This window comes from Nematolebias whitei, chromosome 11, assembly GCF_014905685.2.
Source record: "Nematolebias whitei isolate Nwh7 chromosome 11, NemWhi1, whole genome shotgun sequence".
Lineage (NCBI taxonomy): Eukaryota > Metazoa > Chordata > Actinopteri > Cyprinodontiformes > Rivulidae > Nematolebias > Nematolebias whitei.
This window is the reverse complement of record NC_056508.1, coordinates 1,580,819-1,604,784: the sequence shown is the minus strand read 5'-3', so window position 1 is coordinate 1,604,784 and position 23,966 is coordinate 1,580,819. Positions and strand designations below refer to the sequence as shown.

At 45.5% G+C, this 23,966-nt stretch overlaps 1 protein-coding gene across 3 annotated transcripts in view; it reads right to left on the bottom strand.

The window, feature by feature from the left end:
- The window catches only part of tpd52l2b (tpd52 like 2b), a 182,013-nt gene that overhangs the window by 37,249 nt on the left and 120,798 nt on the right, over nt 1–23,966 (bottom strand). For 2 of the 3 annotated variants that reach the window (XM_037684624.1, XM_037684626.1), the window contains 2 exons: nt 21,026–21,127; nt 3,078–3,104 (listed from right to left, as the gene is read on the bottom strand). In XM_037684624.1, coding sequence (XP_037540552.1) covers nt 3,078–3,104; nt 21,026–21,127 — 129 coding nt within the window. The remainder of the gene's footprint in view (nt 1–3,077; nt 3,105–21,025; nt 21,128–23,966) is intronic. The other variant, XM_037684625.1, reaches the window with a different exon arrangement.

The following is a 23,966-nucleotide window of genomic DNA, read 5'->3' as shown; positions in this document are numbered from 1 at the left end:
ATCACAGTTTAATCCAGGATAATCACTGTTTAATCCAGGATAATCACTGTTTAATCCAGGATAATCACTGTGAAAAATCACATCATGTTGCTGCTGATTTGTTTCAAGCTCCTGTCCATTCATGCTCGTGCTCACACAGACTCTTGTTCGTGCTGCTTGGCATATTGTTTTTGTACTACTGGTGCTCAGCATATTTTTAGTTATCATTTTTCTTAGTTCGTATCTTAGATCAGAGCTGTCAAACTTGCTGACAAAAGGGGTCTAAATTAAAACCTTTTTCAAACTAAGGGCCAATCTCAAAAACCACACCAACTCAAATCAGATCTCCAACATCTTTTCTTGGTTACAGCTTTCTCAACAAGTTTGGTTAGTCTCATTTGATGTTCTCTGTTGTGTTTTTAACATGATAATCAAAGATTAGTGATAAAATTAAAGAGATACAAGTATTTTACATTTCACATATCATCTTGGGGGCCAGGTAAGATGTCAGTGAGGGCCACATTCGGCCCCCGGGCCTCGAGTTTGACACACGTGTCTTAGATCTTATCGCTGTTTTTCTTTTACATTTTATACTTTTGTTGGATGGAAGTGGGAGCCCATGTTCATAATTTTGTTTCACCACGTGTACCACATGTTGTGTATGACAAATAAAGAGCCTTGAATCCTTACAAGAACAGTTTTTATTATTATTGTCCAACTTGGGAAGTGGTGGAAATGAAACAAAGAGTGTTTTATAAAATACGATGTCTGTTCTAAAAGAATGGATCAGTCTAGAGCTGGGCGATATCTTTAAAATATCGAGATAATTTTTCTGCGATATAATTGAGTCTATGTCGCTATAAAACGATATAGTTGAAAACCCTCCTGCTGTCTCCTCCTCCCTCTCTGAACACAAAGCCAGCCCCTCGGCCGCGCTCCCCTCCTTCCTGCGTCTGCAGGAGGTGGGCGGACACGTTTAGCACAGCACATATGAAGAGCAGCTGCTGCTGAGGGAGAAACTATGTTCTTTCAGAGATCGTTTGGATTTAGATTGTCAGAGGAGGGGCAGAAAAATGATTTCTGTAGGTAATGCTGAAAACAGTCCTGACCAAAGGTCGGAACCAGGAATCTTTTTCACCATTAAACAGTGGAGTGGAGCATGAACTGTGAAGCTGCAGCTCCAAGTGGTTTTATAGCCTCCTGCCTCCTTAAGACAAAGCACGGGTCAGAGCTCACTTAGCTGAGAGGAGCAGAGCGAGGCAGCGACACACTGCTGAGTTGTTCATGTCGCCGCCTCGCTCTGCTCCTCTCAGCTATGAGTTGCTCGTGTCGCCGCCTCGCTCTGCTCCTCTCAGCTATGAGTTGCTCATGTCGCCGCCTCGCTCTGCTCCTCTCAGCTATGAGTTGCTCGTGTCGCCGCCTCGCTCTGCTCCTCTCAGCTATGAGTTGCTCTTGTCGCCGCCTCGCTCTGCTCCTCTCAGCTATGAGTTGCTCATGTCGCCGCCTCGCTCTGCTCCTCTCAGCTATGAGTTGCTCGTGTCGCCGCCTCGCTCTGCTCCTCTCAGCTATGAGTTGTTCGTGTCGCCGCCTCGCTCTGCTCCTCTCAGCTATGAGTTGTTCATGTCGCCGCCTCGCTCTGCTCCTCTCAGCTATGAGTTGCTCATGTCGCCGCCTCGCTCTGCTCCTCTCAGCTATGAGTTGCTCGTGTCGCCGCCTCGCTCTGCTCCTCTCAGCTAAGTGAGCTCTGACCCGTGCTTTGTCTTAAGGAGGCTGCAAAATACTGAGAGCTGCAGCTTCACGGCTCTTAGTGGAGGCTCACTTTACTGCAGTTCACACACCAACATGAAGGCTCCTTTCCATCTTATCAAGATCCTCAAAGCTCTTTACTACCATCTGTGCCTCACTGTCCCACTCATACAGCTCTATACTAGATCTCTACAAGGATTAATCAGAGCTTTATCACATTCAGACACTGATGGGACACATCAGAGGCTATTAGGGGTTCAATGTCTTGCTCAGGGACACTTCAGCATGTGACTGCTGGTGGAATCGAACCCCCAACTGTCCCATTGGAGGAGACTGTTCTAATGTCTCAGCCACAGCCGCCCTCAGCTGAACAGGATTATTATTTAATAGATGTAAAAAAATAAACTGATGTGTGTAAATAGTTGGTTCTTTAGAGTTACAGCTGTTTGTTAATAAATGTGCCTGTGTGACAACTGGGACAAAGCTTTGACTCAAATATATTTTTGTTACTTTAGGAAAAAAAAATTGATATATACATTGTATATCGCAATTTATCAAAAAATATTGAGATATTAATTTTGGTCCATATCGCTGAGCTCTAGATCAGTCTTATTTTAATAGTATCAGAAAAAAAAAGCTTTGATTTAAACTCTGGTGTGTTAGTTACTGAGTGAAGTTAGTGATTATTAAAAACCTTATCACTTTGTTCGACAGATTACTGACGTTACGTGCTGTGAGCAATAACTTGTCTTTGTCAACACTACTCTCAGAAGATGCAACACACACTGACAGCTGTATTTTACCATCATTACCTGGTGTGAAGAAATCCTACAGTACTTTGTTCTATGGGTGGTTTGACTTTAACACAATGTAAGGGTGTTGAAAAAGTCCTACAAGAATGTCAAAAAAATTTGAATAAAACATAAAACAAGTCTTTTCACTTTGCATAAAAATACTTAAAAAAAATCTACATCTATTTAAAATTGCTCAGGAAACAACTTAAATCTAATGTATGTTATTCAATAAAAAAAAGTTTCCCTAAAACTCAAAGAGCAAGGATAAAAAGCTTTTTTGTGTCTTAATGTTTCAAAGAAATCTCTCAAAATAAACTTTAAACTGGCGATAAAAAACAAAAATATATTGTCTTATAATATTACTCCAACCTTGAAGGATCTGGGCAAATTATTCAGAGTACTTAAAAAAGGTCCTTTAAATCCTCTGAAACAAAGAGCTTTGTATCAAATATGGACACAAGTAAAAAGTAGCATCAGCCATTTTTAAACTAAACAGGCTCAGCTGGGGTGTCATTGTGAGTCTGCATATGAACCGTGATATGAACATGTTGACCTTACCTAAAGGAGTTAGAGAAAGGTAGAGCTCTGCAGGTCAAACCAAGGCAGCAATTAAAAAAGGAAACATTGTGAGACAGAGGCAAAAGAATCAACAAAACAAGACAAAGTGTTATCAGAAAAAATCAGGAGCAAGTAGAAAACAAAAGTTGTGTTTGTTGCACAACCATCACAGCACAGATAAAATATCAGTTTTTCATCAGCAACCTGCTCATCATGTTTCTGCATTTGAAACCAGTTTCATGAACAGAGATACACATGCCTTGTTTACAAAAAGTCATATGAATGCTACACATTCATTGTATGTGTGGATCAATTCTGAAGTTGTGTAATTATTGTAGTTAGTGTCTACATTTGATATTCCTGCTTCATGCCTACTCCAGCGCAGAACATAACTTTTGAAAAAGGAGTGACATACTGAAAAGTTGAAGCAAACTCAAGTATCGATAGCATCATACTAGTATCATCCAAGGCATGGTAACTGTACAAAGTTCAAAGAAAAACATGAAGCAATGGGACTTCTATTCAGTAGTTAAAGCTGTGCAAAGTGTCAAGTTTGAAACTGCATGAACTGCAAAAAATCAACAGCAGACTTGGGCCACTTTTACCTGCAGTGTGAATGTAGCTTTAAGCAGAAATTTGTATCAACCCAGTTATTCTCCAATGCAGCTAATGCCCCTCTTCAGCTCGGTTCGATTCAGCTCGGTACGGTTGAGCTTGGTACATGTTGCTTTTCATGCACTTCAGTACCAGTTCTAGTAGGCAGGTCCAGAGTCCAATGCACCTTACCAGTTGGTGGTGGTAGTGCTCCATTAAGTTATTTACTAGCCACAACTAAACGTATTAAAAGACCCTGAAAAGATACACACACAAAAAAAGGAGGATCTCGTAGCTTTGTTGAACATTCTGCTCAGTCTGTGGCTTTTTGTCAAACGTCAAAGAGAAGAGACCCAGAAAAGGCTGCGGGCAGCGAGGAGAAAGACTCTGGAGAAACACAAGAGAGTGTAGGAAACCATACAGATGCAAGTTAAACGATGTATGAGGGTAAGCTAATGCTAATCTGCTACAGGGAGCTGAGCGTAAAGTATGTACCGGTAAATGTCAATTAAATACGGTTTAACTGTGTGTGTGTTTCAGATGATTCTCCAGCAAAAATAATCACAGCAGAGCTACAGTGTTTATGGCCAGCTCTGGAGCGATGTGTGCCAGTAAAGATGAAAGTGGCTGTTATCTTCCCTGCCCTAAACCATCGATGTACCATTTCACTATAGATGTTGACAAAGATGTTTTAAAAATATGTTGACTTTTCTCTACAAAAGTTAAGTCTGGTCCTCTGGACATCAAAAAAAACAAAACAAAGCAAAACAACAAATTGTAGAAACGTTTTGTCTCTCATCCTGAGGACTTCCTCAGTCTGAGGTGCTGTTTTCAGCTCAGTCTCTTAAATAGCACCATCTCAGAGTGGATCAACCAGTTTGCTGCTGACAACCAGAACCAGCTGATCACATGCTCAAGAAGGACCATCAGCCTAACAATGGATCATTAGCACCTGATGGCTGTTTACTATTCACAGAGGGCTGAGTGATACTAGCAATCACAACATTGTAAGAGGGGGACAGTTGAACCCGGAGGCTCCACCCCTGTTTAATGATGGACGGTTTCTTTTCACAAAGATGGCCTCCTTTACTCCTCTCTCAAAGCATAGTTCCTCTCTGTCCAGGATGTGAACATCTTCATCCCTGAAAGAGTGACCGCTGGCCTGGAGATGAGTGTAGACCGCAGAGTCCTGGCCTGATGATGTTGATGATCTTCAGTGCTGGTCTATCCATTTGGCCAGTGGCTGTTTAGTTTCCCGGATGTAAGACTGATCACCCTCCTGACACTGAACAGCATACACAATATTACTCTGTGCCAGGGGACTGGATCTTGGGAATGAACCAGTCTTTGCCGTAATGTAATTTGATGTTTAAAAGCCACTGGGACGTTATTTCGTGGCTTATCAGAGCTGTGGCCGCAAGGTTGTCGGTGCCTGTCGCAGCGGTAACCCTCTAACCCGGTGGTGGACACCGGCGGTGAGGGATGCTGTCAGGCTGAAGGAGGAGTCCTATCGGGCCTTTTTGGCCAGTGGGAACCTGGAAGCAGCTGATGGGTACTGGCAGACCAAGCGGCATGCAGCTCGGGTGGTCAATGAGGCAAAAACCCAGGCGTGGGAGGAGTTCGGCGAGGCCATGGAGAATGACTTCCGTACGGTTTCAAGGCAATTCTGGTCCACCATCAGGCGTCTCAGGGGGGGAAAACGGTATGCTACCAACAATATTTATAGTGGAGGTGGTATGCTGCTGACCTCAACTCGGGATGTCGTGGGTCGGTGGGCAGAGTACTTTGAAGACCTCCTCAATACTGTAGTGAACTTAATCTGAGGTCAAAACTCTTGACCTTAAGAACCTTGTGGGACAGGAACTGTCATTTCATTGATTTGAATCCAGAAATACAGGTTCACCCATCCTGAGACTTTCTTTCTTGAAAATTCAAGTGGAAGAACACTCTCTGTTCTATTATCATTACTATTTTACAAATGTTGATAATCAAAGTGCCTTAGTTCAAACCATTTTAGATGTTGCAGTGAACTAATCAATTTTATTAACTGTGTAATGATTTTTAATTCTCATGCAAAGTTAGAATTCATGTTGAGGTCTGTTACAGATTTTTATGCATTTTCTGATTTCTGCCTTTGAATGAGCAAGTGTGTGTTTCCAGGGTCAGGAGTTGAAGCAGACATGTGTTGGAACAACTGTCCTGTTTATATCCTCTCAGACGTCAACAGGGGGGTTTTGGCACCTGTTTCTTAAACTCGCCAAAACAAAACTCTCTCTGTCTGTGAGAACATTTCTGATCTGTTCCATAACAATTCTTGCTGCCTTCTAACCTTTTACGTCACAAAACACACCCCGTCTGGTCGGTTCTGGCCAATGGGGAGACTCCCGAATGAACCGGGAAAAGAGCTCTTTAAAATGTCGGTACTTCCTGGTCTACTCAGTTCTGTTGGAGTTCTGTTGGAGTTCTGTTGGAGTTCTGTTGGAGTTCTGTTGGATACACAGTTCTGTCAGTTCTGTGAGGGCTGTGAGAGTTCAGTTCTGTGGGAGTTGGGTCTCTGTTCAGTTCTGTGAGCCGGGAAGATCCTGACATGACAACAGAGCTCTTCCGAGTTTCATGGGATTATAACATCTTCACTGAGGTGAGCTGTGGCGGACAGAATCTCGCCGCTACTCCGGACGAGTAACAGCATCCTACGGAGACGCTGAAGGGTGCGTTAAACGGAATCTCGCCTGAGACATCTCCAGGTAAAAGAGTCGATTTCACCACCTAAGTGTACTGTAAGGGAGAAGCTGAAGAAAGCCCGGAGAGTGCCGTTCTGTTCAACACTCCCTCAAACCCCATCTTTTACTCTTCTTTAAACTTCTTTCCCATCTTTAAACTCCTCTCTCAAGTAGAAATTCTTCCAGATATTTAGAAATGTCTGTGTAAAGTGCTCATCCACCGCCGTGTGGGTAAAAGATCATAATTGTACAGTTTTCATAAATGTCTGTGGTGAAGCAACGGAAAAATCATGGCCGTATGATTTTTCCTGATTGATTGCTTATGTTGTTATTTTCATAATTTGCCAAATTAATGTAAAGGTTTGATGTTAAACTTTGATTCTGTAAATAAATGACCGCATTCATTTTGATGGGTCAAACATAAATGACGTCTCACGTTTGCATTTCATTAAATTCAATGCACGTTTTATTCAGTTCAGAAAAATGAGGAATCCGTGTTAATTGATGAATATATCTGAGCATCTGTTCATCTACAATCCCACCGGCACGTCTTCCACTGAGGAAGCAGAGCCTGGGGACTTTGGGGTGGGCTCTCCAATTTCTGGGGCCGAAGTCACCGAGGTAGTTAAAAAGCTCCTCGGTGGCAAGGCCCCAGGGGTGGATGAGATTCGCCCGGAGTTCCTAAAGGCTCTGGATGTTGTGGGGTTGTGTTGGCTTACACGACTCTGCAATATTGCGTGGACATTGGGGGCAGTTCCCCTGGATTGGCAGACTGGAGTGGTGGTCCCCCTATTTAAAAAGGGGGACCGTAGAGTGTGTTCCAACTACAGGGGGTCCGTCGGATAGTCGAACCTCGGATTCAGGAGGAGCAGTGCAGTTTTCGTCCTTGTCGTGGAGCACTGGACCAGCTCTACACTCTCAGCAGGGTCCTGGAGGGTGCGTGGGAGTTTGCCCAACCAGTCTACATGTGCTTTGTGGACTTGGAGAAGGCATTCTACCGCGTCCCTCGGGGAGCCCTGTGGGGAGTACTCTGGGAGTATGGAGTTCCAGGTCCTTTGATACGGGCTGTTTGATACAGGCTCATTCCCAGTGAAAGTTGGACTCCGCCAAGGTTGTCCTTTGTCACAATTCTGTTCATAACTTTTATGGACAGAATTTCTAGGTGCAGCCAAGGTGTTGAAGGGACCGTTTTGGTGGCCTTAGGATCGCTTCTCTGCTTTTTGCAGATGATGTGGTCCTACTGGCTTCATCAAGTCATGATCTACAGCTTTCGCTGGAGCGGTTCGTGACCAAATGTGACGCGGCCGGGATGAGGATCAGTTCCTCCAAATCCGAGGCCATGGTCTTGAGCCAGAAAAGGGCAGAGTGCCCTCTCCGGGTCGGGGAGGAGGTCCTGACCCAAGTGGAGGAGTTCAAGTATCTCGGGGTCTTGTTCACAAATGAGGGAAAAATGGAGCGTGAGATCGATAGGCGGATAGGTGCAGCGTCGGCAATGAAGCGGGCGCTGTACAGGTCTGTTTTGGTGAAGAGAGAGCTGAGTCAAAAGGCGAAGCTCTCAATTTACCGATTGATCTACGTTACTACCCTCACCTATGGCCATGAGCTTTGGGTTGTGACCGAAAGAACGAGATCACGGATACAGGCGGCCGAAATGAGTTTTCTCCGCAGGGTGTCTGCGCTCTCCCTTAGAGATAGTGTGAGAAGCTCGGTCATCCGGGAGGGACTCAGAGCAGAGTCGCTACTTCTCCACATGGAGGGGAGCCAGTTGGGGTGGCTCGGGCATCTGTTTAGGATGCCTCCTGGACGCCTCCCTGGTGAGGTGTTCTGGGCACGTCCCACCGGGAGGAGACCCTGAGGAAGACCCAGGACACGCTGGAGGGACTATGTTTCTCGGCAGGTCTGGGAACGCCTCGGGATTCCCCCGGAGGAGCTGGACCAAGTGGCTGGGGAGAGGGAAGTCTGGGCCTCCCTACTTAAGCTGCTACCCCCGCAACCCGACCCCGGATAAGCGGAAGAAAATGGATGGAAGGATGGATGGGACGTTATGTTTTGAAAATAAATTTCTTAGTTTCTCTGATACTCCCGTAACATATGGAATGACCACTGGTTTGGGTCTGACTCCAGTCAGCCATCAGATGAAAAGGAGTAACCCAGACCCAGACCAATGGTCAGTCCATATGTTACGGGAGTATCAGAGAAACTGAGACGTTTATTTTCTAAACACAACGTCCCAGTGGCTTTTAAACCCCAAAATACATTAAAGACTGGTTCATCACAAAGATCCAGTCCCCCGGCACAAACAGAGTAATATTGTGTATGCTGTTCAGTGTCAGGAGGGTGATCAGTCTTACATAGGGAAACTAAACAGCCACTGGCCAAAAGGATGGCCCAGCACAGAAGATCAACATCATCAGGCCAGGACTCTGAGGTCTACACTCATCTCCAGGCCAGAGGTCACTCTTTCAGGGATGAAGATGTGCACATTCTGGACAGAGAGGAACGATGGTTTGAGAGAGGAGTAAAGAAGGCCATCTTTGTGAAAAGAAACCGTCCATCATTAAACAGGGGTGGAGCCTCCAGGTTCAACTGTCCCCCTCTTACAATGCTGTGATTGCTAGTATCACTCAGCCTCCTGTGAATAGTAAACAGCCATCAGGTGCTAATGATCCATTGTTAGGCTGATGGTCCTTCTTGATCATGTGATCAGCTGGTTCTGGTTGTCAGCAGCAAACTGGTTGATCCACTCTGAGAAGGTGCTATTTAAGAGACTGAGATGAATACAGCACCCCAGACTGAGGAAGTCTCTCAGATCAGAGACAAAACGTTTTTACATTTTGCTGTTTTGCTTGGTTTTTTGAATGTCCAGAGGACCAGACTTAATTTTTTTTTATTTTTCAACCTGGATTATTGAGCATGCATCAGGGTATTTTCACTTTTGTTATGACACTTTTACTTTTGTTATTTACTGAACGGACAAAATAATAAAAATGGCCTGAAGATTTTAAATAAGTCATTTAAATTAGATGTTTTCAGGTTGAGTTAGCTCTCTCTTTTAAAGACTGACTGTTTTATTTTGTGAATAAAATAAACTGTATTTTATGCAGTTAAATAAGGTGGTTAATTTTTCCCTAAATGTCACGAATGGTCATAAAGTTAGTGGACAATAAAAGGGTTAACCTGGAAGCTTCAGAATTTGTCCAGATAAAACATCATTCATGTCAGATTATTACTGTCACACACCCACGGATTGGATAAAATCTGGATTTAGCTCATAATCATGACTTAAACTTGAACCAGGTTTCATATACAGCAGGGATACTCACTGCGCGGCTCGCGAGTCACAAGCGGCTCACCATGCTTTATTGGTGGCTCTCGTGACAGGTTACAACAAGACTCCAGCACAGCCAATACATTTTTAAAACGTGCATGTGCATTGCATAATAATTGCTCATGTCGGCTCGGGATTCTTTGATGCGGTTTTACGAATAATATTGTGATTATCAACTTGTTGAGGAGGAGGAAGGTCTGACCAGCCAGTAGAGGTAAAAAAAAAAGTTCTTTTAACCTCAGATGGATCAGCTACCGGCCATGTGCGTCTCCGCACCTGCTGTCATCTGAGGTGAAGGAAGTAGGAGCGTCTTACAGGGCCGGTTCTAGACATGGTTACACGAGGTGGCAGGCAGAAATGTGAAGGGGGCATCTTCATCTGTACACATATTACAGCATATTCATTGTTGACCATGGACTTTGGTTTTCATTGTTATTGTTCACTTGTGTTTTCTTCATGGGACTGAGGTAATTCAAAAAGAGTTCAATACAAAAGACTGAGGTAACAGATAAAAGCTGAAATGTTTACACAGTCAACATTTTCAACCAAGAACACTATCAAACAAAAACAGAGAAACCCACTGACCCATGCCCATCTTGAATGTCTCACTGTGGCTGCAACAACAAATTACAAATACAACATGAAGAAAGTCAAGGACATGCACCACAGCTTCTCATCTCAGGACTAATGTACATTTTGTTTGAACAGATAATGTGCTGGTGAAGATTCTCAGTCATCCAGGACATGATGAATTAAAAAAACGTTTAATATAAAAAACTGGACTTTATTTGTAACACAAGGCGTTTCTCTCCTCATCCGAGGAGCTTTCTCAATTCAAACAGCAGTGAGTGAGAAATTCAGGTTATAAGGCTGGGTGAGATAAGACACACACACATATGTAGATTGGCAATTCACACCTAAACACCTTAACAGTAGGGGTTTCTTAAAGTATTTGTTACTCTAATGCACAGACGAGGCCCCTCTGTTCCCATCAAGTGTGAAAACCGGCTGGGAATCAGTCTTAAGCCCCCAGTATACTGCCGCGCACGTCCGTTCACGCGTACGTACGCGTGTACTATACGCAGAGGGTTCAGACTTCAGACTCCAGCGGCCACCCCGAGCAGCTCCAGAGCAGCTTCACAGACAAGGGGCGTTTACCTTCGGGACAAATTGAGGTCGCCGATTGGTCATTTGCTGACACGCCTACTGGATTGATTGACAGGTCGTGGGAAAAAAAAAAGCGCTGGCAGCCTCAGCCACAGCGGTGTTCTGTGTTTATATGTCGTTAATAAAAAGATCTAAAAAACAAAAAACAAAACGGAGCGCTGGCTCTGCAGCCCACACATCAGACCAGCCCACCAAGAAATCTCCAGACCCTCCCGCAGTCACGCTGGACCTGAGTTTAATTAGCTCATGACAAATTCTTTCATTTCTCACTATTTCAGTCATGGCATCAATGGAAGGGGAAGAGATCACTGCCTCTTGGCAAAAAAAAACAAAAGAAAAGGCCAGATCAGGGATGAAGAAGGGGAAATTAATACATTGGTGTCACATACAAAACAGTCCATTGCCGAGCAGTTTATTGTGCGACACCGTGTACGCGTATGCAGTCGTAAAAATTGAGCTTTGCACGGACATGCCCTGAGGGGTACACTCGTACCTCTGCGTACGTACGTGCGTACCGCTGCGTATGGATGTACGTGAGAGTATACTGGGGGCTTCAAAGTTGCATTATAGGTTTTTGAAAGTGAAAATCTGAGGCCTCCTCCTCTGTTAAGAGACGGCTTTTCTCTTTTAACATAAATTGCTTCCTTCACCCCCCTCTCAAACCATCTGTGTTCTCGGTCCAAAATGTGCACATTTTGGTCCTCAAAAGAGTGTCCCTTATCTGTGACGTGGAGGTGAACAGCTGAAACGTTGGTTACGTACTGTAACCCCAGATTCTATGAGTATAGGCGTAGCCCTTTAAGGCTGTCGCTTAGTGGATTTTATCCCGTCATGCGAAGTATCACACTGAAAAATTTAGTCCACGCCCACCTACTATGTGGGCCCCACCCGGTCCGTATAAATTACGTTAAGAGCGGGTAATCGGCTCCCAAATAGCTTTTTCTTCAGCCATTTAGGAGCCAGTGAGGCCCGACGCTTAAAGGGCTACGCCTATACTCATAGAATCTGGGGTTACAGTACGTAACCAACGTTCTATTTCGTATAGGCTTCGCCCTTTAAGGCTGTCGCTTAGTGGGTTAAGGGCAAAGCAGATGTGGTCCTCGCCTCAATGGGTCCATTTGAACACCGTATGAAGTGGAAGCTTGCCTAAAAAATGTCTTGTCACTCAACTCATCGTGTGCGTAATTACGCATTGTGTAATTATGTGTACCATGCACAGACGCATGTTGTGTAACTATGCGTTCTGAATGCATGAACGCCCCGGAAACTTTCGACGGGGAAGAGAGATGTTGAAAAGGGGGGCCATGAAACAACTGATTCATGGCTGAACAGATTAATAATAAAAAAAATGAACTGACTATAATCAAATGAATTGATTGGCAACAATAGTCATGAACCATAGAACCAAATAACAGTTACAACTTGTGACTGATAACAACATCTCAAACTGTAATGCATGCAGACAGATGTGAGTAAAACAGAGTTCCATGAAACAACAATATTCATTCTGTAAACACTAAGGACAGAATGTGTCATGGAACGGGCCGTCACATCACGTAGATAAAAGTGAATAAATAAGCAGGGTGTTGACCACACGGCCGCAGTGCAAATATCCTGCATTGTCATACCAATATGCAAAGCAGTCGAAGACACGATACCTCTGGTCAAGTGCGCTCTGAGGTTGACAGGAGGCTCTAACTCTGATGCTCTGTAGGCTTCAGAAATGGCCTCACACAACCAGTGTGACAGGTGCTGGGTGGATAACGAACAACCTGCAGATGCATCTCTATAATGCACAAACAGATGTTAAGTTTGACGCATTGCAGCTGTGTGCGCTATGCAACACGTCAATGCCCGCACAGGACAGAGAAGATGGAAAGATGCTTCTTCTTCTGATTGGGGGGGGGGAGGGAGTGGAAAAACCCCTCCAACGATATCACTCTTAATTTAAAAAGCTTGTGATGTTTAGGCATAAAAACTGGATTCGGTCTTAGATCAGCTGAACTGCCATCAGTCTGAGTTCCAAGACACGACGGAGCAACAGAGAGGGCAAATAATCTCTCACCCTCTTAGCGGATGTTAAAGTCAGCGATGGAAGAGATGGTTGTAGCATACGTTAATTGTGCTGAACGCCAGATTTCTGTCCATCAGTTGCTGCAGAAGGACAGCACACCGCCTAGAGGACATGAAGTGACCTCTACACCTTCTCTATACACCTTTCCAAAATGCTCCATCAGAGGACGATTAAAGGTCGTTCTGTCTCCGACAACTTCGTGACAAGAAGAAAAAATTGGCTGCAGCATACGATAATCGTGCTGAATACCAGATTTCTGTCCATCAGCTGCTGTAGAAAAGACAGCACACAGCCTAGAGGACATGAGGTGACCTCTACACATTCTCTATACACCTTTTACAAAACGCTCCATCAGAGGATGATTAAAGGTTGTTCTGTCTCCGACAACTTCGAGACAAGAAGAAAACATGGCTGCAGCATACGTTAATCGTGTTGAACGCCAGATTTCTGTCCATCGACTGCTACAGAAAAGACAGCACGTCTTCTAGTGGACATGAGGTGGCCTCCACGCCTTCTCCATACACCTTTTAAGAAACGCTTCATCATCAGATGATTAAAAACTGCTCTGTCCCCGAAAATTTCGTGACAGGAAGAGATGGCCGCAGTGAACGTTTTACTCGAGCTGAACGCCAGATTTCTGTCCATCAGGTGCTGCAGAAAGGACAGCACACCACCTAGTGGACATGAAATGGCCTCTACACCTTTCTCTGTACAGCAGCGCTGAAAAACTGACCACTTGATGTGAACAGCGCTGTGGTGGTTGCAGCACGTGAATCCTGAATCGTATGCACCACATCTTGAGAGAGATCCTTCCTCTCAAAAGGATCCGCACAGCGGCCAGATCAAAAGGTGCTGGCCTATTCTGACTAACTCCTGATCGCTCCTCCCGCCTGGAGGAGAGCGTCCTCCCTCCACAACAGGTTCCACAAGCGCCCCAATAACAAGTGTCGTAGGACTGGGGACCATGATGCGTTCACGCACTTGGGACAGAAGAGCTGTCAGTCCCTCCTCCTGAGCTCGGTTCAGAAAACCGTGATATCAGAGGGAGTGAGGGAGGTGAAGAAGCATTACGACCACAGGCTGTGAGCAAACACGTCCACCCCTAGTGGTGGATCGTCCCGTGGGCTCTATGATAATTATAGTTGACATCAAGCGTTCTCTCGTGTTACAACAGGTCCACAGCCGCTCGCAGGATTTCTGCCGTGTCTGAGCCATCAGCTCCGGATAGAAGGTCCCCAATCCCCGTGCCGCAAAAGACCGTCTTTGGAAATCACATCCGTCCCCTGTTCAGAACACAGGAGATGTACCCTACTCCGATGGAGAGCAGATTGGGTGTGCCCCACACAGCATCTGTCTCACAATGTGGCACATGGGTTGAGTGCATACATCTCCTGCCAGTTATGTATGCAACAGTCACTTGCTGTCTGTGTGAATCAAAAACCCTGATGATTCCGCAGCACAAAGGCAAAGTGTTGAATCACATTCAAAAAAGCCCGTGCGACACTCCAAAAACATTTAAATGAGCTGCTGTGTGGAGAACCACAGCGCCCCCACAGCTCATTCATTAAATGTATGTGCCTCTGTGAAGTCTGACATGTGTGACGTAGGTCCGCTGACAGAAACAGCTGATGTCACTCTGCCGGTTTCACGTGAGTTGCACTGCTGCCACTTGTCTGGAAAAGATGTCCATATAAAGCAGAATTCTCCTCCATGCTCTGAGCGACGGCTGCAGAGCGGCTCGGGCGCATTAATGGAATGTTGTTTCTCACAGTTCAAAATTGACAAATCTAGAATAAATCTCATCTTTCCGTTTCGTTGGGACCAGGGAGTGACGAGAGAGGAACCCTGCATTTTCCTCTCCTTCTGAGACTCTGGAAATTACATTAATCAGAATTTCCTGAGCTTTTGCGAGAGGGGATGAGATCTGTTCTAGAAATGACAGAAAACGTCACTAGAGTTCCTCCGCACCGGGGTTTGAGCTGTGCTGCAGCGTGAATCCCCTGATGAAAACGGTTCGCCAATCCGTCTGGAGCACGCGCTCATTGCCACTCGTTTAAAAAGTTATAAAGCGGGCACGCGTTTATGCTGTGGGCTCACATGCATGCTGATGTGAGCTGGTGTGCGCTTAAAGAGAAAGAAAAAACGCGCGCCCCCGAGCATGCAAATTGTGTGCGTCTGCTGATGCTGCGGGACGCAGCTCATCTGTGCTGTGTCCACGTTGGTGCTGCTGCTCCGTGTAAACGTTCGGGGAGTGGGTGCCGTATGAGCCAACGTGCACTGAAGAGTCGTGTGTGTGCGCCCTCGTTGATGCGACGTCTTAAGCGATGATTGCCGAAGGAGCGCGCGTTTGACGCTGGTGCGGTCAGGAAGCAGCGAACGGCATCGGTGGGGCGAGGTTACCACTGGGCTCATTATGCAGAACACATTCATTCTTGGCTGCGAATCACGTGAGCTTTTGAGTGATTCCACGAGCTGCAGTGTTAATTCAGAAAACCTTCGAGGATGAAGGAGCGGAACCGCTGTGAGGCTTGTGAAACTGTTGACGCCGCGGGAGCGCGCGTTTGACACCACTGCAGTGAAAACGCGTTTCGTTAGGGCTGAGTACCAAACCGAGGTTCTTTTAGGGCACCGACCGAACTTCACCTGTCGGTGTATGTATTGAAACATCACTCTTCTTTCGGTGTCAAGTTTCGGTATTGGCTGTAAGGTGTCACGTGGTTTCAGCATGCAGGCAGGCAAAACACCAGACATATGACAAACAGACAACACCCAAATTATATCCAGAGCTGTATAAAGCTGCTGTACCTAATCTATGTATAATTATGTCTATGGTGCTGGTGACGCCCACAGACGGGTTCACGTGTGCAGCGCGTGTTGTCGAACGGCTTCGACAACACGCGCTGCAGAAAGTTGCTCAGTGTTTTTCTGCGAGGAGGGAAGAGTTCATTAGCCTCCCCACTCCTCCTCCTCCTCTCAGCATTAAAGTCAGCCTGTGAGTAGAGCCTGAACGTCCTGATTCATTATCTCCACAATCGGACTCTTCATCAAAGAACTCCGAGGACGTCTCTGTGAGTTTCAGCTGGTGAGTTACGTTCGTTAGCGTAACTGCAGCTTAACACGTACATCGTGGTGAAATAAACTATGATCCATGTAACGCTAACTTTAACATATTAGTGTGTAAATTTATTTTATCTACGTAGCTAGCTAAACTCAGAAGCTAACTAAAGATTGACAGTAACATAAATCTTAGCTTGTAAAAATGTGCTCATCCATTGGATCAGCTGCTTAAACAGTTCACTAATGTTCACAGTTTATGTTCATGTTCTCCTCACAGGAGGTTCTGACCCAGATGTGAGGACAAAAGAAAAGCGAGGTGGGGGCCACAGGACAATCAGGCTTTGTTGTTAAAAATTTGCTGCCTTTTTCTACAGTGGAGCTGCATGTTGGAGGTCAATTAAACTTTAAAGGATTTTGTTGACCAGTTCAACCTTTATCTTTCAGCCTAGATAATGTTTTTTGAGCAATAATAACACAACCATGTTATTGTTGATGTTTTGTTCTCATGTCAATTAGGGAGATGATCAGAGCCCTAAACCCCAGAGAACCACAGAGAAGATTCAGGCAGAGACACAGAGGTGCAGATGTCTGCATCATCCCTACCTCATTGAATCCATTGACCTGCTGGTGGGATGTGAGGGACAATATGTCAAACTGACAACCGGGTACTGTATCTGTGTGTGCAACAAGCATCATTTATAGCCTCAGAGTGAACGTTTTATACTGCTGGAGACACCATCATCCAGGAGCAGGCTTGTTTGTGTCCAGAGAAAACAGACATGTTGTTGTTTCTGAAGAAAAACTGTTCAGTGAAAAGGTCCTCAGTGTGTAGCAGTGAGCATTAGACACCGACGTGTCACTGGTTTGTAACTGGTCTTTTGACCTGGAAATTATTTGTTTGTTTTTATGTAAGAAAACTGCTTGGAATAGAAAAATACCAAAGTTAAAAAATAAAACTCACAATTTGTACTGTCATGTGTAAGATAACTTTATTCTTGTTAGAATTAATAGTAATTACAAAATTGGTACCGAAAAAAGAACCGTCCAGGAACCGACACCAAAGTGAAGGTACCGACATCGGTACCGATACCAAATTTTTTTTAGAAAGGTACCCAGCCCTACGTGTCGCTCCTGCCGAGAGCGAGATACGTTACTGGGTTCGTACCGCGGTCTCATGTTTACGTGAACGGCGGGCGCTGAGAACTGTGTGCGCGCTCTCATAACGCAGCGCCTTATAGGTGAAGGCTGCTCGTGTCGCGGGAGCGCGTGTTGGCACCGCCGGCAGTGAATGAAACAACCTTAAAAGGCTCATTCGTGAGGAGTGTGTGTGATGGAGCCGCTGTCAGATCATCCGAGCTGACAGCCTGGCTAAAAGACACTTCATCATAAAATGACGTTTGTTTCCACATCGTGTCATCTTACACACATCCAGCAAACCGACACCTGGTTATCTTTCCCTGAGCTCTGTGGTTTGTTGTCCTAGAAGGCCCCCTGTTGGCGGAGTCCGGGAAAAATTTGAACTTCCGGATGCCGGGGACGTCTGACGGGAGGGACTGGCATAGCAGAACTGGGGAGGCGTTGTGCAGCCGTGGAGCATCTTGAAAGTGATCTCTTGTTGATGAAGGCCCTCCAACAAAAAGCTTCTGCAGCTCCCCTGAGAGGAAGGTGGAGTGACGAGCCAGGAGAACCTCTGGGACCTCGTCCTCCGGCTGCGATGCAGGCCGGCAGACAGCAAAAGAGGCGCACCGGTTGGGGATGACGTCAGCTGTCCTGCAGAGGGAGCGTAAGTCTCTTCCCGCCTCTGAACGTGTACGCCAACAGCGTAACATGTTGTTCACTGTGGCCGTCTGGAACGCATACTGGTGAGCTCAGTTGGAGAGCGGTGTCACCGTCTGGGTTACGCTAACCGGAGGCGCAGGACGCTGGTCCACCTGGACATCTTGTTCCGTGAAAAGCCTTCGTCGGGCTCGGCTCCAGGGGGCACTGAGGGAATTTCCGCTCGGTAAAAACCCCTCTGCTCTGGAGATGGGCGCGGACTGTGGAGACCGGCCCCCCAATCTACCAGGAAACCGGCTGTGGCCTCGTCCCCGTAGGACATCCTGTTGGGAAACCGAGGCCAGATGGGATCAGGATGGCGAGCCAGGATGGAGCCTAGAATAAACCTTCCCGCCGGATCATCCGAACTGGTGGGAAAGGCGCGGGACGTAAAAAAGGGTCCCTTCATGTTAGCCGCCTCCTGGATTAAGCCGGGCAACCCCAGAGGGCGCCGTCGGCCGGGAGCGGTCAGATCACCGATGCGAAACGAGGTGGGATGAGGTGAGCATTCACTCAGCCCCCCTCCACCGACACTACGCTCTCCAGGAAGGAATGAGCAGCGGGGCTGCAGCTGACGCCGCCTGTCCCGGAGGAACCATCCGATTCGCTCCGAGGGTCGGCGATAAGAGGAAAATTACAAGATGGCGTTGTCCAGCGTGTAGCGACCTGTCACTGAGAAATACTCCTCGGCGCTTACCTTGAAACAAGACTGCTCGTCAGCTTCTCCTCGGGGAGGAGAGCTCACCGGGACGACCGGAGGTCGACGTGACGGGCCAAGCATTCTTAACAAAGGTTGGTCATCTACACAACTTTCCTTCTTCGTTCTTCTGACAGTGCTATTAGCTCGCTGAAGAAAAATGGGAGTCGATTACCCACTCTTAACGTAATTTATACGGACCGGGTGGGGCCCACACAGCGGGTGGGGCCCACACAGCAGGTGGGCGTGAACTAAATTTTTCAGTGTGATGCTTCGCATGACGGGATAAAACCCACTAAGCGACAGCCTTAAAGGGCGAAGCCTATACGAAATAGAACTTGTCCTGAAGAGCTGGTTCTCTTGTGTCGAACCATGCATCTGTGAAAAGGCTGTTTAGTTTCTCCAATGTAGAGGTCTGGACAGTCCTCGCTGCACTGGACCGCATACACTACACCACTCTGTGTATGGGTGTTCTGTCCTTAGGGTGGACTAGTCTCTGTCTGAGAGTCCTGTTGAGTTTGAAATGTACTGGGATGTTGTGTTTGTTGAAAATCCTTCTGAATTTCTCTGATACTCCAGCAACATAAGGGATCCCTTATGTTGCTATGTTAAGACAGATTCCCAGCCAGTTTTCACACCTTATGGGAACAAAGGGGCCTCGTCTGTGAATTACAGTAACAAATACTTTAAGAAACCCCTACTGTTAAGGTGGGAGGTGTGAATTGCCAATCTACATATGTGTGTGTGTGTCTCATCTCACTCAGCCTTATAACCTGAATCTCTCACTCTCTGCTCTTTGAGTTGAGAAAGCTCCTTGGATGAGGAGCCAAACGTCTTCTGCTACAAATAAAGGCCAGTTGTTTTTGTACTGTACGTTTTTTTGAACAGATAATGTGCTGGCTGTGTTTCTTTTTTATTCATGGGTGGGTTGTTTCCTTTTTTTTCTTTTATTTGAGTGACTTGGGGTGACATCGCAGCTCTCCCTTTGACTTTGATCTGTCAATATGGCTCTTTTGGAAAAAAAAAAAAAAGAAAAAAAAGAGGATCACTGATATATAGGGTGAGAATTTATTTTGAAGTTTCTGGTAAATTATAAATAATAAAGATTATTAAAATGATCAAATTAAACAATATATATAAAAATCCTGTTAATGAACTTTAGTTCCCCATTAAATTACTGATGAACCAGATTTTACATAAACATCTATATTTACAAATGTTACAGGTTTTCTTCATCATTTGACGTATTTGCACTCACTGTGTCTACTTTTATTGTTCAATTAGATATGTGGTTTTGTTGCTTGTATACAGATTTTTTTTTTAATTTTAGCTTTGCTTTAAAGTTAAATTTTTGTTTTGTGATTTGTACATCTGTGGGTTAGAATAAAGTTGAACCAAAGGCTGTATCTCTTCTTTAAACATGTTTGAGGGAAATATTCCTGAGATCCAATAATTTTGTTTTTTTATGATTTTTCAGCTGAGTTAATTTAAACTAACAGATTATTTAATTAAGTCATTAAAGTGAAAACAGGATTTCATCATAAAGCCAGCATCGTTTATTCATTTATTTAAATCTTCACTGATAAAAAAACAAAAACAAATACATTTTTAATACATAAAAATGTTTAAAAAATCGTTTCCACCCTCCATCCCAGACCCATCCTGGTCCACCACTGTCTGCCGGGGCTCAGTGACTCGAGGTCTGACATTCGGGAGCAAACAAGGCTGGGGCTCGGTGTCCGGCCTTGCGTGCTAACCCGAGTTCGAGTAATTGCAAATGGCGGATCATTGTTTTGGAAAGTTTCTGAAAGAACCAGTCACCTGACCAATCAGTGACCGACAGTGTTCTGACATCACGTTTTGGTGCCAGCTCGGCTCGCTTGGTACCCCAGAGAAGATGGGACTGTAAAAGGGGCCAGTTCCATGAAAAATTGCTGGTGAAAAAAGCCTTGGATCTGTACCGAGCTGAGTTGAACTGTGCTGGAGGGGCTATTGAAAAGGGGCATAAGAGTCCAAAATCCAGGTCACTGGGACTAAACCCCATGATTTCCCAAACTGCCTCTCAAAGCCCAATTTAATCATTACCTCTTAAGAACAGGCCTGTACATGGGCCTTCTGAAGCAGGGGTATCTTCTGAAAACAAGCCCATACATTAGACTTTTCTGAAGTTTTTCATGTTTCAGAGACACTCTCCTGTAATCTCACCACAATCTATATACAGCATTAGCAGCACATTCTCATGACAGTACTACCATGTACACATACAATCGTTCTATCTCACAAAATCGTGAGCCCACTGCTTTCTTAATAAGCACTGGAAGACCTCACAAAGAACCTACAAAAACTCTTCCAAGTGGGTGTCATGAGGTTTGATCATTTGTTCCAAAGTGATCAGGGTTGGAAGTGGATGTTCCATTCAGGCATTGCTGACTTCTTGTTAGTTCTTGTAGCTTAAGTTTTTAACATGTCAGCTGTTTAGTCTGTGCTGCATCATACCTCATGTCACCCAGCCTCTTGCTAATGGCTGTGCTCATTGTGTTGAGAGCTGCACTTGTCTTTTGTCCTGCCTGGGAAAGAGTCTCTTGAGTCTTCTTGTATCTGCAGAAAAGAGACAAGAGGAAGGAAGGACAGGTGAATTAGTGAATGCCAGAGGATAAAAACAACAACAATGTTGAATGGAAGAACAGAGGATGCAAAACAAAAAACAAAACAGTGGAAAACAGAATAGCAAGATAAGCAAAGACAATTCATGGGAGAAAAAACAGATTAGAGGACATACAACAACATTAGAAAAGGGTTATTAGGCACAAACACAAGCTAATGTTAATGCTACGCCTCAAGCACAAATAATACAGTATTCACTGAAACAGCAAGAATAAGAAGTCCATTAGGAACAACAACATATAATTTAATATTTTCATCGAAAACCAAACGTTTAAGATTGAGAGCATAAAACTGGAGAACAAGATGGCGCCGGTGTGTAGGGCTGCCCGTCTCTCGCTCTCTGCTTGTATTGTATTTTTGTTATTTTTACAATGGTTGGTGCAGTGTGCCGAGTCATATTTTCAGTATGATCGTTGGGCACTTATGGAGCTCCGTACTTTTGCTGAAATTCCTGCTGAGTTTTTGTACAGCGGTCAGCACTCTCCTCCACCGGTCCTATCTGAGATTCCTGCATTCCTTCTGCGTGACCCTGGCCTTTTTCCATGGAGGAAACGTCGCAGACGTCGTGGGAAGCGTGCAGGGATTTTGGTGAAACAGGCAAAGTGTGGATTATTCTATCAGGACTCGCTCTGGATCTGATCTTCTCCTCTCTGACCCGTGGTGCTCCCGGGGCCCGGCTGCTGGCCAGCTGCCCACGCGCTCAGTCCATGTAAACACCTGGAGTTGTTGACGTGTGCGCCGCACCAGCAGACCTGGAGGAGCTGTTCTTCATAACCTGCGCCCGCTGGCGCGCGCTTCTCCTTCCATGGCTATGTCTGCGTTGGACCCTAGCAGGATGTGTTTAATCAATGCAAGGTCTGTTTCCAACAAGACGTTTATCCTCAATTACTTTTTTAAAGATCAGGAGTTGGATTTTCTGTTTATCACGGAATCTTGGATTTCTGATGGTAAGTCCAGCGCCTTTGTGGAACTACTACCTCCGGACTGTCTGTGTTTCAATGCCCTGCGGCCATCAGGTCGACGCGGGGGGGATTATTAACAGTTTATAAAGCAAACTTGGCCTGTAAACAGTTGTCCATCCCGGTGTCCCGCGCCTTCTCTGACTTTTTGGCTGATATCACACAGAGATACACTCACTTTTTGTTTATTGGTGACTTTAATTTGCATGTGTGTTGTTAGGAGAAGCCCTTAGTGAAGGACTTTCTATATTTATTGGACTCTTAATTTAACTCAGCAGGTAAACGGTCCCACCCAAGAACACGGTCACACGCTGGACCTCGTTTTAACACGCGATGTCTCTGTTTCTAATTTGAAAATCGGTGACAATGTTTTTTCAGATCACATGCCTGTATTGTTTGACTTCACCCCCCCTTGTCCTACCACTAAGACGTGCGTTCCTGCACGTACGTGTTCCATTAACCATTTCACTGCTGCTCGTTTTAATGAAGGTTTTAATTCTGAGAGGATCGAACAGTTCCCGGTGTCTCTTACCACTGAGGAGCTAACCTCTCAGTTCAACTCTGCCTGTTTAGATGTTCTGGACCGTGTTGCTCCCCTTGAAAACAGAAAAACGAAAATTAGATCAGAGCCTTGGCTGAATGACGTCACTCGAGCCGTTAGGCAGCAGTGTCGCAAAGCTGAACGAAGGTGGAAGAAGGACAGGCTGCAGGTTTCTGTTCAAATGTTAAGGGAGAGTTGGCGTCACTATCAGAAAACCGTTAAAGCTGCCAAATGTAAATTCTTCTCTGATTTAATTGTCTCCAACTCCCACAACCCCCGAGTTCTTTTCTCCACCCTGAACTCAGTTCTACACCTCAGTGAGCCTTCACCTCTGGAAGCCTCAACTGAGCTGTGTGAAAACTTCCTCCATTTCTTTTTAGAAAAAGCAGCAAACACCCGGGCACTCATTTCTCCACCAGCTCATGATCTGTCCATTCCATCTCAGTGTGTGGCTGTGTTTGACCACTTTGAGCCCATCTCTCTGTCTTCTCTGGAGCAGGTAATGTGTAGCATGAAGCCATCTGGTTCCCCCTTTGATGTGGTGCCCCCTCGACTACTAAAGGAAGTTTTTCCTACCCTGGGTCCTTTTATTCTCGCTATTCTGAAGAGCAGTTTATCCTCAGGTGTGGTGCCAAAAACTTTTAAACATGCTGCTGTCCAGCCCCTCCTGAAAAAACCTAACCATGACCCCTCAGTCATGTCCAACTTTCGGCCTGTCTCCAGACTCCCATTCACCTCTAAACTACTGGAAACATTGTGGAGTTTCAGTTGAAACAGTTTTTGGGGGATCACGCTATCCTAGTTATTCCAATCTGGCTTCAAATCTCTGCATAGCACTGAAACTTCTCTACTGAAGGTTTTTTATGACATTTTCATATCCACAGACGCAGGTGATTCTGTGCTGCTTGTCCTATTGGACCTTACATCTGCTTTTGACACCATCGACCACAAGATCCTCATTTCTAGACTGGAGCAGTGGGTGGGCATCACAGGGTCAGCCCTTAAATGGTTTGGGTCCTACCTCTCTGACAGAACCTTCTGTGTCAATGTCAAAGATTTTAGTTCGGCATCGACAGCGCTCCAGTGGGGGGTACCGCAGGGGTCCATCCTCGGTCCCCTTCTCTTTTCTTTATACCTGCTGCCACTAGGTGATATTTTCTGCAAACACAACATACCCTTTCATTTCTACGCCGATGATTGCCCAATTTACTTCCCCCTGAGGCACAGAGGCACACGCTCTATTCAGCCTCTTCTTGACTGCCTGGCTGACATC